The 13,963-nt window shown below is 44.3% G+C and overlaps 1 protein-coding gene across 4 annotated transcripts in view; it reads right to left on the bottom strand.

Annotated features, from left to right (window-relative positions):
• The window catches only part of MAP2K1 (mitogen-activated protein kinase kinase 1), an 87,476-nt gene extending 75,806 nt beyond the window's left edge, over window positions 1-11,670 (bottom strand). For 2 of the 4 annotated variants that reach the window (XR_014814524.1, XR_014814519.1), the window contains exon 1: window positions 11,156-11,645. Coding sequence is in view for 2 of the 4 variants with exons in the window: in NM_001143716.2 (NP_001137188.2) it covers window positions 11,156-11,235 (80 nt within the window). In the remaining 2 variants the exon portion in view is untranslated. 4 annotated transcript variants of the gene reach the window in all.
• Between the last annotated feature and the right edge of the window lie 2,293 nt (window positions 11,671-13,963).

Genomic DNA, 13,963 nt, shown 5'->3' with positions numbered 1-13,963 from the left:
AAACAACACAATAGGACAATATAGCAGCCCCATAATTTATAAAACTTTAAAACGCAAAGCACACTGACCTATTGCTTCAACAAACCAGATGATAAGCAACTGTGTACCAGTTAATAAAATACACGAACAAACAAATAAATAGATAAAATGCAAAGCACATCAAAGCTATTTGGATCTATTAAAAATGACCAGAGGGGAAGAAAAGTTTGCATGAGACTTTTCAAAATGCTAAGTACAAAATTGTTCCACCTACCTCTCCAGCTTCATTTCCTGCAACCTGCTGCGACTGAAGCCCCCAGCACACTGAACTACTTGCTGGCTCGTCCACACATCCCAAGCTTTTCCACTTGTGTGAAGTTGTTCATCCTGAGCTCTCTTCCTGCCTTGTTCCCTCCTCCCTCATTCCCATGGAAATCCTAGCCATCCTTCAAGACCCAGCTCAAATGTCATCTCCTCTGTGAAGGCTCTCCTAATCTCCCCCAATGGATGTGCCTTCTTCCTCCTCTCAATGAGCTCTGACAGTACTTTCTTTGTACCTTTTCTCCTGGGGGCACTTTTCTTACTCTGTAGCCATCTGTTTCCCCCTTCTTGTGCCCCTGCAACTTCTCCCTCCCCGCCTATATGAGATTTTAAGATCCTTGGAGGCAAAGACAATCTCACTCACCTTCCTACAGCATCCAGTAGAGCAAATTAGATTCAGTAAACATTCACTAAACATTAGTTTGGACCAAACTGATGAAACACAGAAAATAACCCTATTTCAAAAATATAGCCTGGCTAAGAATTAAAGTAAAGCAGATAACCTCTAAAGGAGATCTAGTAACTATTAAAAATCACTGAACTTAAAAATCAACTTCCAGAGTTCCCGTCGTAGCTCAGTGGAAACCAATGTGACTAGCATCCAAGAGGACTCAGGTTTGATCCCTAGCCTTGCTCAGTGGGTTAAGGATCCGGTGTTGCCATGAGCTGTGCTGTAGTTGCAGATACAGCTCAGATCCAGTGTTGCTGTGGCTGTGGCATAGTAGGACGACAGCTGTTAGCTCAGATTGGACCCCTGGCCTGGGAAGTTCCATATACTGCAGGTGGGGACCTAAAGAGACAAAAAAAAAAAAAACAACTTCCTGAAGCTTGAGGAACCAGTTGAAACATTCATGTTAAATTAGTTCTTTTTTTAGAACATACTCAGTTAATATGTAACAGGAACGGTAACATGGTTCATTGCCTCTGATTCAGTGTATAAATTAATCTAGAAGAACAAAACAAATTGGTTCAAAACAGTCATAAGAATACAAATAAATAATAAAATTGGGAGTTCTTTCCTGGTGTAGCCACCTTAAGAATCCAGCATTGGGAGTTCCCATTGTGGCTCAGCAGTAACGAACCCGAATAGTATCCATCAGGACACAGGTTTGATTCCTGGCCTGCTCAGTGGGATAAGGATCCAGCGTTGCTGTGAGCTGTGGTATAGGCTGCATACAAGGCTCGGACCTGGCATTGTTGTGGCTGTGGCATAGGCCAGCAGCTACAGCTCCAATTCGATCCCCTAGCCTGGGAATCTCCATATGCCACCATCCAGCCCTAAAAGACAAAAAAAAAAAACAAAACAAAACAAAAAAAGGGGGGGGGGGAGACCCAGCATTGTCACTACAACGACCCAGGTTGCTGCTGTGGCACAGGTTTGATCCCTGGCCTGGGAACTTCCAAAAGCGGCCTAATAATAATAATAACAATAAAAATTTGGAAGCCACCTAATCAAGTGTCATTTGTGATGCCACATCCTCTCAAATCCTAATAAGCCAAAAATAAATGAAGAGCATGTGTAAAAAGTGGGGAGGAAGGGGAAGATACATTAATTTTAACTGATCACAAATATCAATCTATCTATATATAGAGATATAATATCTACATATCCCTAGTATTATATATTACATATATATATAATGGAATAACCAAAAGTTAAACTGTAAAGTGTAATATTTGTAGGTTCTTCTTTAAAAGGTACTGATACATTCAATTTTTTTTTTAATTTGTACTTGAGCAGGCTAGTATCTAAAAAAAGAGCTGTGAGGAAAAGAAATCACTCTACCTTTGTACAATTTTTCTTCAATCCCCATGTAACCTGCTGTTAATCTGACTCCCTTGCTGTCACCAAAGCAGGATGCCCCAGGGAGCTTCACCACTTCACCGAGAAATCAGAGACAGGATCAGCATTTTTAGCACTAGGCCCTGCACCAGGATTCAAAGGAAACCTGCTCTTTTAGAAACAAAAATGCAACTCATTCTGGGAGGTGTTAACTTAGCAAACAGGGAGGTGAGCTTTTAAATAGCTCTTGTGGGCTTTCAGACAACAGAACCAGGACATTGGTCATGAAGTAAAAAAATAATCAAGTAGCAGAAAAAGTCTAGGATGATTTGTTTAAAACCAGTAACTTCTGGAAGGGAAAACAGAAACAAAATTGGGGCCCTAAGCTTTTTTTCTCAGGTTTATCTCAACTTCTTCCCACTCTTTGGGTTCTCCAAGTTCTCTCAACATGTTGGAAAGATTCACCATTGCTTGACCTGTGCTTCCCATGGATGCAGCAGAGATAATTACCAATTCATACCGAGGGAAGCTCATCACAGGGAAGGGTTTTTCTGTTGTTGATAATGTGTTTGTTTAAACATTATTCTGGTTTTATCCAATCTACCAATAATGGTTTACTATATTAAGAGTATAGTGATGTTGGGAGTTCCCTGGTGGCTCAGTGGGTTAAGGATCTGACAGTGTCACTACTGTAGCACGGGTTCAATCCCTGGCCTGGGAACTTTCATATGCCACCAGTGTAGCAATTAAAAAAAAAAAAAGGGGAGTTCCTGTCGTGGCTCAGTGGTTAACAAACCCAACTAGGAACCATGAGGTTGCAGGTTCGATTCCTGGCCTTGCTCAGTGCGTTAAGGATCCGGTGTTGCCATGAGCTGTGGTGTAGGTTGCAGACGCGGCTTGGATCCCGCGTTGCTGTGGCTCTGGCGTAGACCAGTGGCTACAGCTCCAATTCGACCCCTAGCCTGGGAACCTCCATATGCCGTGGGAACGGCCTTAGAAAAGGCAAAAAAAAAGTGGCATGACTAAGTCATGAATATATTCATGGACCTAATATTCTAGGGCCTGAGTCCTTTTCCGGAACTCAGGTCCTAGAATAGCACAGAGTTAAACAGAAAAGGATACATGGAAAAAGATGAGCTTTATTTTAGTTCTTGAAAGGTGAGCAGCATTCATTCATTCCAGGCACTGTGCTAGATGTCCAGGAAATAGTACACAACATAGTCATGGTCCCTCCCCTCACCTTAAGTGTGGAGGCAAAGGTACAACAAAAATAAAATCTCACAGGAAAGTGGAGGAGGGCATTCCAGACAAAGGAAACCATGTGGGCAAGACCAGACAGAGGTAAGAAGCAGTATGCTGGGGGCTATGGGAGGACAATAAAGGTATTGTCCCAGAGAAAAATCAAGCTAGGTGGGTAAGGCAGCAGCAACAGCTACTCTACTGAAGTTTATTCTCTCCCTTTCTTGCAAAGATGCATAAATAAGTGAAAAGAGGATGTTGTGTTTATGTTTGAACAAGCACTTCATACATCTTCCTGCCAGGAGCTAGGTCATCTTTATGAACTTTTTGCCATTTCTATATCTGATGGGACAACTGCAGAGACATTCTTCCCAAGGACATAGGCTTGAGCTGGCCCTACTTTGCACCTGAAGCTGTTTTCACCCCCACCCCCCCAAAAAAAGTCTCCTTGTGGCTCAATGGGTTAAGGATCTGGCATTGTCACTACTATGGCTCTGACTACTATAGTCACACAGATTCGATCCCTGGCCTAGGGAACTTCTGCATGCCTCAGGTACAACCAAAAGAAAAAACAAAAACACTACTCTAGTACTTGTTATTGCAGCAAATAAACCAGTAGAAACATCCAAGTTCAGAACCACAATATTAGTTTGAACCACTTTAAAAGCTTCTAGTTACCGCAGTGTACATCCCAGGTAAAGCCAAAAGAGATTCCCCCAAAAGCACATCAACCCGTCTCAACCTTTCTGTCCCTTTCCTTAAGGACCTTTACACTCAAACAGATGTGTGTTTCTTACAAACCTGGCAGAACTGCTGATGCTATGAACTAGGCTCTGAATGGAATACTTCAGTAAACCTGAGGGTTTTAGCCCCAAATCCAAAAACTATGGATGCCACCAAGGCCAAACAATGCACATTTTTGTTTATTCAGCACCTTATAGCTTTCAAAGCACTTTTGTATGGGACTTCCCATTGTGGCTCAGCGGTAACGAACCCAACTAGGAATCATAAGGACTTGAGTTCAAACCCTAACCTAACCGGCATTGCCCTGAGCTGTGATGCGGGTCCCAGACACAGCTCAGATCCCATGTTGCTGGGCCACGGCAAAGGCCGGCTACTGCAGCTAATTCAACCCCTAGCCTAGGAACTTACTTTCACATGCTGCAAGTGCCGCCCTTAAAAAAAAAAAAAAAAGCACTTCTGTATTTGTCATCTTGTTTAATCTTTATGACAGTCCTTCAAGGCAGGAACAGGTCAATCATTTAATCAACAGATACCTACTGAGCACCTACTCACTGAGCAAGGAACAAATTGAGCCCCATGAAGGATACATTTTAGTGGGGGCAAGAGGAGGGGCAGATAAATACTTATAGATAATACAATGCTAATTAGTTGTGAGTACCACAAAGAAAAATAGGGCAAAATAAGAGAGTAGAGCATGACAGGGAATGGTGTAATAAGAGTAATCAACGACAGCGTCTGTGGCGAGACATATGAGCAGAGGTCTCAAGGAAATGAGGGAGCAAGTCATGTGCATATTTAGGAAAAGAGAATTCCAGGCTGAGGCAATGACAAAAGCAAAAGCTCTGACATGGGAATGTGACCAACCTACTGCAGAATAGCACAGACAATAGCATGGCTGGAGCGCATGACTGAAAGTGACAGTGGAGGAAAAACAAGAACCTGGTCGGACAGAGCCTGTAGGCTACTAAAGCAAAGATTCTGCAAACCATTCTCATCCTCACTCTACAGATAAGGAAACTAAAAGAACATACAAAAGACTTCTAAGGTCAAAGAAACCATGAGATCTTGGGAAATACCCTGCATCGCTACTGATTTCTACTCAGGGCTCAAGCTTCTCCTCATGGGGATTAAAAGCGTTATTTATTTATTTTTATGGCTGTACCCATGGCATATGGAAGTTCCCAGGTCAGGGATCAAATCTGAGCAGCAGCTGCAACCTATGCCACAGCTGCAGCAATGTCAAATCCTTTAGCCCACTATGCCATGCTGGGGATCGAAACCATGCTGCTGCAGTCAGATTCTTAACCCACTGTGCCACAGCAAGAACTCCAAAAGCATACTTTAAATACAAATAAAGAGATGAAGTATGTGCTTTATCATGGAAAGAGAGGCAAGGTACTACCCTAAAACCCAGCAATCCCATTTCTGAGTACATTCCACAGAAACTCTTACAAAAAGCCTAAAAGGAGCCTCGTATGAGGATGGTGATGGCTGCACTGCTTGAGACAGCAAGGGGCTCAAACTGTCTTACTCTAGGGAAATAATAAGTAAAATGCGGTACATGCATAGGACTGACTGCCCAGCAACCAAGAGAGATAATGAACTAGATACACATGAAACGTCATTAATAGAGCTCAGAGGAGTTCCCGTCATGGTTCAGTGGTTAATGAATCCAACTAGGAACCATGGGGTTACAGGTTCAATCCCTGGCCTTGATCAGTGGGTTAAGGATCTGGCGTTGCCATGAGCTGTGGTATAGGTCGCAGACGCAGCTCAGACCTTGCGTTGCTGTGGCTCTGGCGTAGGCAGGCAGCTACAGCTCAGATTGGACCCCTAGCCTGGGAACCTCCATATGCTGCGGAAGTGGCCCTAGAAAAGTCAAAAAGACAAAAAAAAAAAAAAAATAGAGCTCAGAAACATGGTATTTCTTAAAAAGAAATTCAAATAAAAGTTTAAGGTAGTCATTGCTTCTGTTTAAATTTTCTTGATTCTCCTCCAAGAAGGCCCCTGTCTCCTTTGAAGGTCAGTGTGGCCAATTGATTTGCGTTACAAAAATGGAAGCAAAAGTGACATGTGTCACTTCTGGGCAAAAACTTGAAAAAACCAGAAGGTAGTTCACAAGATTCCCTTCTTATTAAGCATATTTCAGACAAGGTGCTGCCATGAGCCTGAGTCCCTGATGGAATCCAATCAAGAGAGCCTTCCACTGATCTGCAAGTATGTTAAACTACTGATATTTTTCTAGTCTATCCCAACTGATGCAGATTTATTGCACAACAGCATTTTTATTAAGAAAGGGAGGCGTTCCCGTCATGGCTCAGCAGAAACGAATCTGACTAGCATCCATGAACACAGGTTCAAGCACTCAGTGGGTTAAGGATCCAGCATTGCAGTGAGCTGTGATGTAGGTCGCAGATGAAGCTTGGATCTAGCACTGCTGTGGCTATGGCATAGGTCAGCAGCTGCAACTCCGATTCAACCCCTAACCTGGGAATTTCCATATGCCGAGGGTGTGACCCCCCAAGAAAAAGAAAGGGAACATATTTAAGGTGTACAACATGATGTTTTAATATTTACACACACAGGTTAAATGATTACTATAGTCATACTAATTAACATACACATTTCATCACACAGTTACCATTTTTGTGTGTGAGGGGAGAGCACCTGAAATCTACTCTCTTAACAAATGTCCAGTAGTCAATACAGTATTATTAACTATAGTTCAGTATTCAACACAGTATTATTAACTATAGTTATCATGCTAAGCATTAGATCTCTAGCCTATTCATCCTATTAACTGCAACGCTGTATTCTCTGACAATCATCTACCCAGTTCCCCCACCTCCCCATCCCTGGTAACCACCTTTCTGCTCTCTGCTTCTATGTATTCCACCTTTTTAGATGACATTTACAAAATAAGTGAGCTCTGAGGGAGTTCCCTGGTGGTCTAATGGTGAGGATGCACTTTCGCTGCAGCAGCCTGGGTTCAATACCTGGTCTGGGAACTGAGATCCCACATCAAGCTGCTGAATGTCATGGCAAAAAAAAAAAAAAAAAAAGAGAGAGAGAGAGCGAGATCATGCAGTATTTTCCTTTCTGTGTCTGTCTTACTTCATTTAGCATAATGGCCTCCAGGTCCATCCATGGTGTCAGGATTTCCTTCTCTTTTAAGGCTGAAATAGCACAACAGCTTCAGTACTCTAAGTCACAGAAACACAAAAAACCATACTATCTACCTCCCAAAGGCACATGTATGCCCAACAAAGGGACAGAATTAGAAAACCATATATTAAATATCCAGAGTGAGTGAGAAGGTGTCTATGAATCAAAGGGAAGTGGGGAGGGGGAACAAGAGTAAAGGGGAAAATAAAAGGAAAAATGAACAAGTTTTAAAAGGTTTGTTAAACACATTGTGCAAATATTAGTTATTTCATTCACTCCACAAACATCTGCATACTTGCTACGTTCTAGGTACCACAAGAGCAGTGAATCAAAAAAAGGCAGTCCTATGCTTAGAGCTTATGGTGTACAGGAGAGAGAGATATTTAAAATACCCTACTAAAGATTATGTACAGCGAATGAATGCCATCAAAAAATCAGGTAAGGAGTTCCCATTGTGGCACAGTGAGTTAAGGATCCAGTGTTGCCACAGCTATGGTGTAAATCACAGCTGTGGCTCAAATTCAATCCCTGGCCCAGGAACTTCCACATGCCGCAGGTGGGACCAAAAAAGGACCAAAAAAAAAAAAAAAAAAAATCAGGTGACATGAGAAAGAGGATCTACTTTAGCTTAGGTAGTCTGTGAACATCTCTGAGGAAATGACATCTACACAGAGAGGTGAAGATTGTTTCCTTCCTAGCTTGGGAAGAGGAAGGAATGATTCATTCCAGGCAAAGGGAACAGCATATGCAAGGCCCTGGAGGGAGAAGGGACCATCCCATGGAGGAAGTGAAAGAGGACCAATATAACATGTAATGGAAGAAAGGAGCAGCAGGAAATGTGGTTAAAGAGACTGGGGGTGGGGGCACAAAGCAGGTTCACTGCCCATGTAAAATGTATGTATTTTATTCTAACTGAAGTGAAACCATGAAAACATTTTAAACAGGGGAGTGATAAGAATTTATTTCATTCTAACATTTAGCACCCTTCAACACATTCCAAAACCTGTCAAAAAAATTTTTTTGCATTCTTTTTCTTCAAGGACCCCCAAGAATTTGCATAGATTTCAGATCCCATATAACCCAGCGCTAGCTGAACCGGGTAAGCGCTATGTTAGAGACCAGTCCCACAGAACCACAGAGAAGCAACCTTGCCAATCTGGTACCAAGAGCTCTTTAATGTCAATGGATTTTTTTTCCTTTATTTACACTATATGATAATGTTCAAAACTATGCCCTGGTCTAATCACAGAAATCATGAGTAAATCATCTTTGCTTTTTGAAAAAGGTGAAAGATGTAGATATGTACAGCTTCCCCCCCACAAGTGGTCAGAAAACTTAGGGGAACAGTGCCTATTTGTCCCTGACAGCCCACACAAAGATACACAGCAATGAGTCATGGAGGAAGATGCAGATGGCACAGAAAACTGAACAAAGGAGAGTCATTTATCCAGAAGTTAATCACCTTAACACCACCATGACTAGAAATTACCTTCTGGTTTCCTTCAGCCTTCTCAATATTTAGCCAGTAATAAAGGTACCAACAACTAACATTCATGGAAGGTTTATTATTATTAGCTCATTTAATCTCACAACTATGGAGTTCCTGTCCTGCCTCAGTGGTAATGAACCCAATTAGTATCCATGAGGACACGGGTTCGATCCCTGGTCTCGCTCAGCGGGTTAAGGATCCGGCATTGCCGTGAGCTGCAGTGTAGGTCGCAGATGTGGCTCGGATCCCGAGGTGCTGTGGTGCAGGCCAACAGCTATAGCTCCAACTGGACCCCCAGCCTGGGAACATCCACATGCCATAAGTTTGGCCCTAAAAAGACAAAAAAAAAAAAAAAAAAAAAAAAAAAACCTTGACAACTACTCTAAATAGGTTCTATAATCAGACCCATTTTCACAGATGAAGAAACTAAACCTAAGCCTTAGAGAGACTAAGAGACTTGTCCCAGGTCACAAAACCCCAAGTAATAGAGCCCAGTTTCAAACTTAGCCTGACCCCAGAGCCCAACCTCTAACCACTGTTTAGAATCTCTCAGTCCCACCCAAACTCCAGGGTAGTTTCTTCTTTTCCTCCCTATACTGTTTTCTTATAATGAAACTCCTTCCCTTTGCAAGAACACAGCAATGGTGTCACAATTAACAACAGAATGACCATAGGTATTTCCACTTCGTACCCTCCTCCAAATCAAAAGGGAGCAGGATGATCAGGCCACGACATTCAGTGAGAATCAACCTTGGTCAAAACTTGTCCTGGCCTAAAAAAAAAAAAAAAAACCAAAAAACCAAAAAAACAAAAAAAAAAAGGAGTTCCCGTCGTGGCGCAGTGGTTAACGAATCCGACTAGGAACCATGAGGTTGCGGGTTCGGTCCCTGCCCTTGCTCAGTAGGTTAATGATCCGGCATTGCCATGAGCTGTGGTGTAGGTTGCAGACGCGGCTCGGATCCCGAGTTGCTGTGGCTCCGGCATAGGCTGGCGGCTGCAGCTCCGATTCGACCCCTAGCCTGGGAAACTCCATATGCCACGGGAGCGGCCCAAGAAATAGCAAAAAGACCAAAAAAAAAACCAAAAAAACAAAAAAAAAACTTGTCCTGGCCTGCCCTGTCCTGGAGGCCTTTCACACTATTTTAAGGGGATAAAACTCTGTACACTAAAATTGAATGTTTGCAAAGTAATCCACAGACCTGTACAAGTTAATATCATGCAAAACAGACACTACAATAGTGAAAGGAGTTTGTTGAGAACATGTCTGAGGAATGCAGTTGAGCTCCCACCACAGGTCTGTCCACCACTGGCCCTGTGGTCATCATAAGGACAGAAAGAGTCACCAAGTCCCCAGGCTATTAAAATCTAGAGAGACAAAGGAAGGTTACAGAAATCACCAAAGGGCAGAAGGTTCAGGCCTAATCTATTCATTTTATTAGTTAGCTTTCTCAGTCTTCAGTCTGCAGGTAAGAGATTAAGAACTAAATCTTTTCTGGTATTTCTCCAGCTCACCAAGTCTTTCTTCCTCATACAATCCTGTCCCTTACCCAGGACGAAAAGCAGATGTAGGAACTTGGAAACAGCAATGAAACAGTTTCATCACTGTCTAATGAAATAAAGTGCTGGTTTGTGGGCAACACTGGAAGCTGCAGAAATGGAGCACCTTATGTGTGATTTCCAAGGCCAAGGTGTCAGGCCTCAGGTCAGAAATTTAGGGATCATGGTCAAATAAAAAACCCCAGGAGACACTAATGAAAAGCGATTTGATGAATGAGTGAATGAATGGTCAGAAGAAGAAAAAGAAAAGCCGCTCCCTTAGAGACAAGAGGGTTTCCAGGAAGGCCAAGGAATGGGAGCCCCCAAAGTCGACAAGGGAGAAGCCACGGGAATATCAGTGTACACACGCCCCCCCCCCCCCCGGGCCAGGCGGTAGCCGCAGCGAGGCAATCCTAGGCCACAGGTGTCAGGTAAGAAGGTGAGGGCTGCTAGCCGGTCCCAACTCCACACTCTACAAACTGAGCTGGTCTCAAAGACGCAGATGTGATCTTAATTACTCCAAGACATCTGCTCCCTTCTCCTCGTTACAGGCCAAAATCCCGGAGGATCTGGGGAAAACAGCTGGGGACGGGCGGGCAATGAACCAGTTTTTAATCTTTAAGGGAGAAGAGGAAAATGATCAGAAGTCAGGGATGACTGAAAGGGTCGGGAAAGGGGTGGGGATGGGCGGGGGGGGGGGGGAGATCGACACTCCTTGGGTCCACTGACCGGTCTGAATCAGGAGCACAATCAGTGCTTAGTCACCTCGGCGGCGGGGAGTTCCTCGAGCCCGACAGCCCGAGACGTACGTGACGACTCGAGAGGAGCCCCGCGCGCCGCACGCACCCGACTCCGCTCTTGCGCCCCGGCCCGGGCCACCTCAGCACCCCCAGACTTACTCCGCCGAGCTGGTCCCGTTAACCGCGGAGCCGTCGGGGGCCGGGTTCAGCTGGATGGGCGTCGGCTTCTTCTTGGGCATTTTGGACCGAGCGAAAGCGCTTCCAACTCCGCGGGGAGGGCGGCCCCTCTTGTTTCCTCCCTCTGAGCTGCCCGGCGCCCGGCGCGCGGGACCAAGTCAGGGCCACGGGCCCGGGGCTGCCTTCGGGGGGCGCGCTCCGCGCGGTCCTGTCGGCACCGAGGGGGCCGGTGGCGGTCTCGGGAGACCCCCCGCCTTACTCTCTTGGTGCACAGCAAACCGAAGGGCTTCCCCGCCGGCGCAGCTCCGCAGCCCGGGATTCCCTCCGACTCTACTGCAGTCAACCGGTCCCTCCCGCTCGAGGGGCGCCGCGGCGCGCGCACTACAGCCTTGTCCAGCTACAGCCGGGGAAAGTGCGCCGCCGCTACCGCCGCGTTCCAAGCGGGTCCGCGCAGCCGTCCCAGAGAGGGACTGGAGGGCGGGGGAGGGGCGGGGAAGGGGGAAGCCTCACCTCCCCACCCAGGAGGCTGCGTTTTCCACACACCCACTCGGCTCCGCCCCTATTACCTAGCCGACAGCCAATAGGAGCACTCCTCGGCAGCAGATGACGCGGAAATACGTCACGGGGGCGCGGCGCGTTAACCTGGGGGAGGGGTCCGGTGGTGGTTCAGCCGCGCCCTCTGCTGCCCAGAGGCACGCAGGTGGACCCATGGAGAAAAGAGGTCGTGAATCCTGGTTCCCACAGCTAGCAGAGAGGGGAGCTTGACCTGGTTGGTAGCGACACAGTCTCCTGCTCTGCGGTGATTATAGACCCCAGGCCGAGTCACGTTGACAGAGCTGAAGTAATAAAATGAATAAAGGAAAAGACCCGATTTTTGTTTCTAGAGGCAGCGTCGGAAATAGTCAATTTGTCTAGAGACTCCTTGCGCACAACAAACTGGCAAATAGATATACAGATACATATAAAACGGTAATACTACTAATCTGTTAACGAAGGTACAGGGAGATGGGTATTCAGTGGTGATGAGACTGTAAATTGGGGCAACCTTTTCTGAGAGCATGTTGGGAATATATTTTTAAAGTTTTAAAAACAAAAAAAGCTTTTTCAACCAAGATTTCCAGTTCTATAAAACTGAGGAAATAAGATATCAATAAAAAGCTTAAGATCAAAGGTGATTCAAATGACTGAAAGTACACATTGAATCCATCTCTTCCCCTTCGCCTTTCCTAAAGTTCTAAAAGCATTAGGTGTGCAAAACAATGCAAGCATCTGCACCTAGTGGCTCAGAGAAGCGTGTCAGCTGTTTGCAGTATATAGAGAATAAGGTTTCCTTTTCATTTTGTAGACTATTTGAAGTTTTATTATTGTTATTATTATTATATATAGCATATTCAATTTTAAACATTTTAAAAAATTGTTAAGATTAATATGAGAATGTAGGAGTTCCCTCTGTGACACAGTGGGTTAAGAAGCTGGATTTGATCCCCCGCCTGGTGCAGTGGGTTAAAGGATCCAGTGTTGCCACAGCTGTTTCATAGGTTAAAGGTGCAGCTCAAATTCAATCCCTGGCCAGAGAACTTCCATATGCCACCAGTGCAGCCATTTAAAAGATAAAAAAAAAAAAAAAAAGATGAGAATGTAAAATAGTGCAGATAATTGGAAAAATAGTCTGGCAGATCCTCAAACAGTTAAATATAGTTACAGCATGCCCCAGCAGTTCCACTCCTATGTGCTCAAGAGAAATGAAAAAATATATATCCATACAAAATTTGTACACAACTGTTTATGCAAACGTTATGGCAGCCTTAGTTATAACAGCCAAAAAGTGGAAACAGCCCAAATGTCGATCAACGGAGGAACAAAATGTGATACAACCACACAATGGAATAATACTCAACCATTAAAAGGAATGAAGTACGATCCATGCTACAGCATGGATGAACCTTGAAAACATTATGCTAATTGAAAGAAGCCAATCACACAAACCCACATATATCATTATTTCATTTGTATAAAATGTCCAGAATGTTGGAATCTGTAGAGACAGAAAATAGGTTGGTGATTGGTGGCACAGCTGAGTTAGGAATTGGAGGATAATAAGGATGATAGCTAAAGGGTTAAGTGTTTATCAGATGAGGAAAATGTCCTAAAATTGACAGTAGTTAGTTGTACATCTCTGTGAATTTATTAAAACCAATGAGGAGCTCCTATTGTGACTCAGTGGTAATGAACCCAACTAGTATCCATGAGGACGCAGGTTCAATCCCTGGCCTTAGTGGGTTAGGGATCCAGTGTTGCCCTGAGCTGCCGTGTAGGTCCCAGCTGCAGCTCGGATCTGGCATTGCTGTGGCTGTGGCATACGCCAGCAGCTGTAGCACATATTCAGCCCCTAGCCTGGGAACTTCTATATGCTGCGGGTGCGGCCCTAAAAAAGATAAAACAAACAAACAAACACGTTGAATTGTACACTTTAAATGGAAGAATTGTGTAGTATATGAATTGTCTCTCAGTAAAGCTGTTATTAAAACAACAAGCACATCGACAAGGGGATTAAGGGTGGGAAATAAAAGAGCTAACAGAGACTTGAAGAACAAAGCTGGGGGTTTTACACTACCAGATATCAAGATTCATCTAAGATTGGGTATTGAAGACTATTTAAGGCACTGGCACAAGGACAAATAGACCAATAGAACAGAATAGAGTCTGGAAATAAACTCATATGTATTTGATCTCCTGATTTATGACAAAGATAGCAATATAATGCAGTGGGGGAGAAAATGATATTTTAGT

This window comes from Sus scrofa, chromosome 1, assembly GCF_054392235.1.
Source record: "Sus scrofa isolate SSC_HxYL_T2T_F1_AM1 chromosome 1, Sscrofa_HxYL_maternal_Yorkshire_Landrace_v2.0, whole genome shotgun sequence".
Taxonomy (NCBI): Eukaryota; Metazoa; Chordata; class Mammalia; order Artiodactyla; family Suidae; genus Sus; species Sus scrofa.
This window is presented reverse-complemented; position numbering and strand designations above follow the sequence as displayed.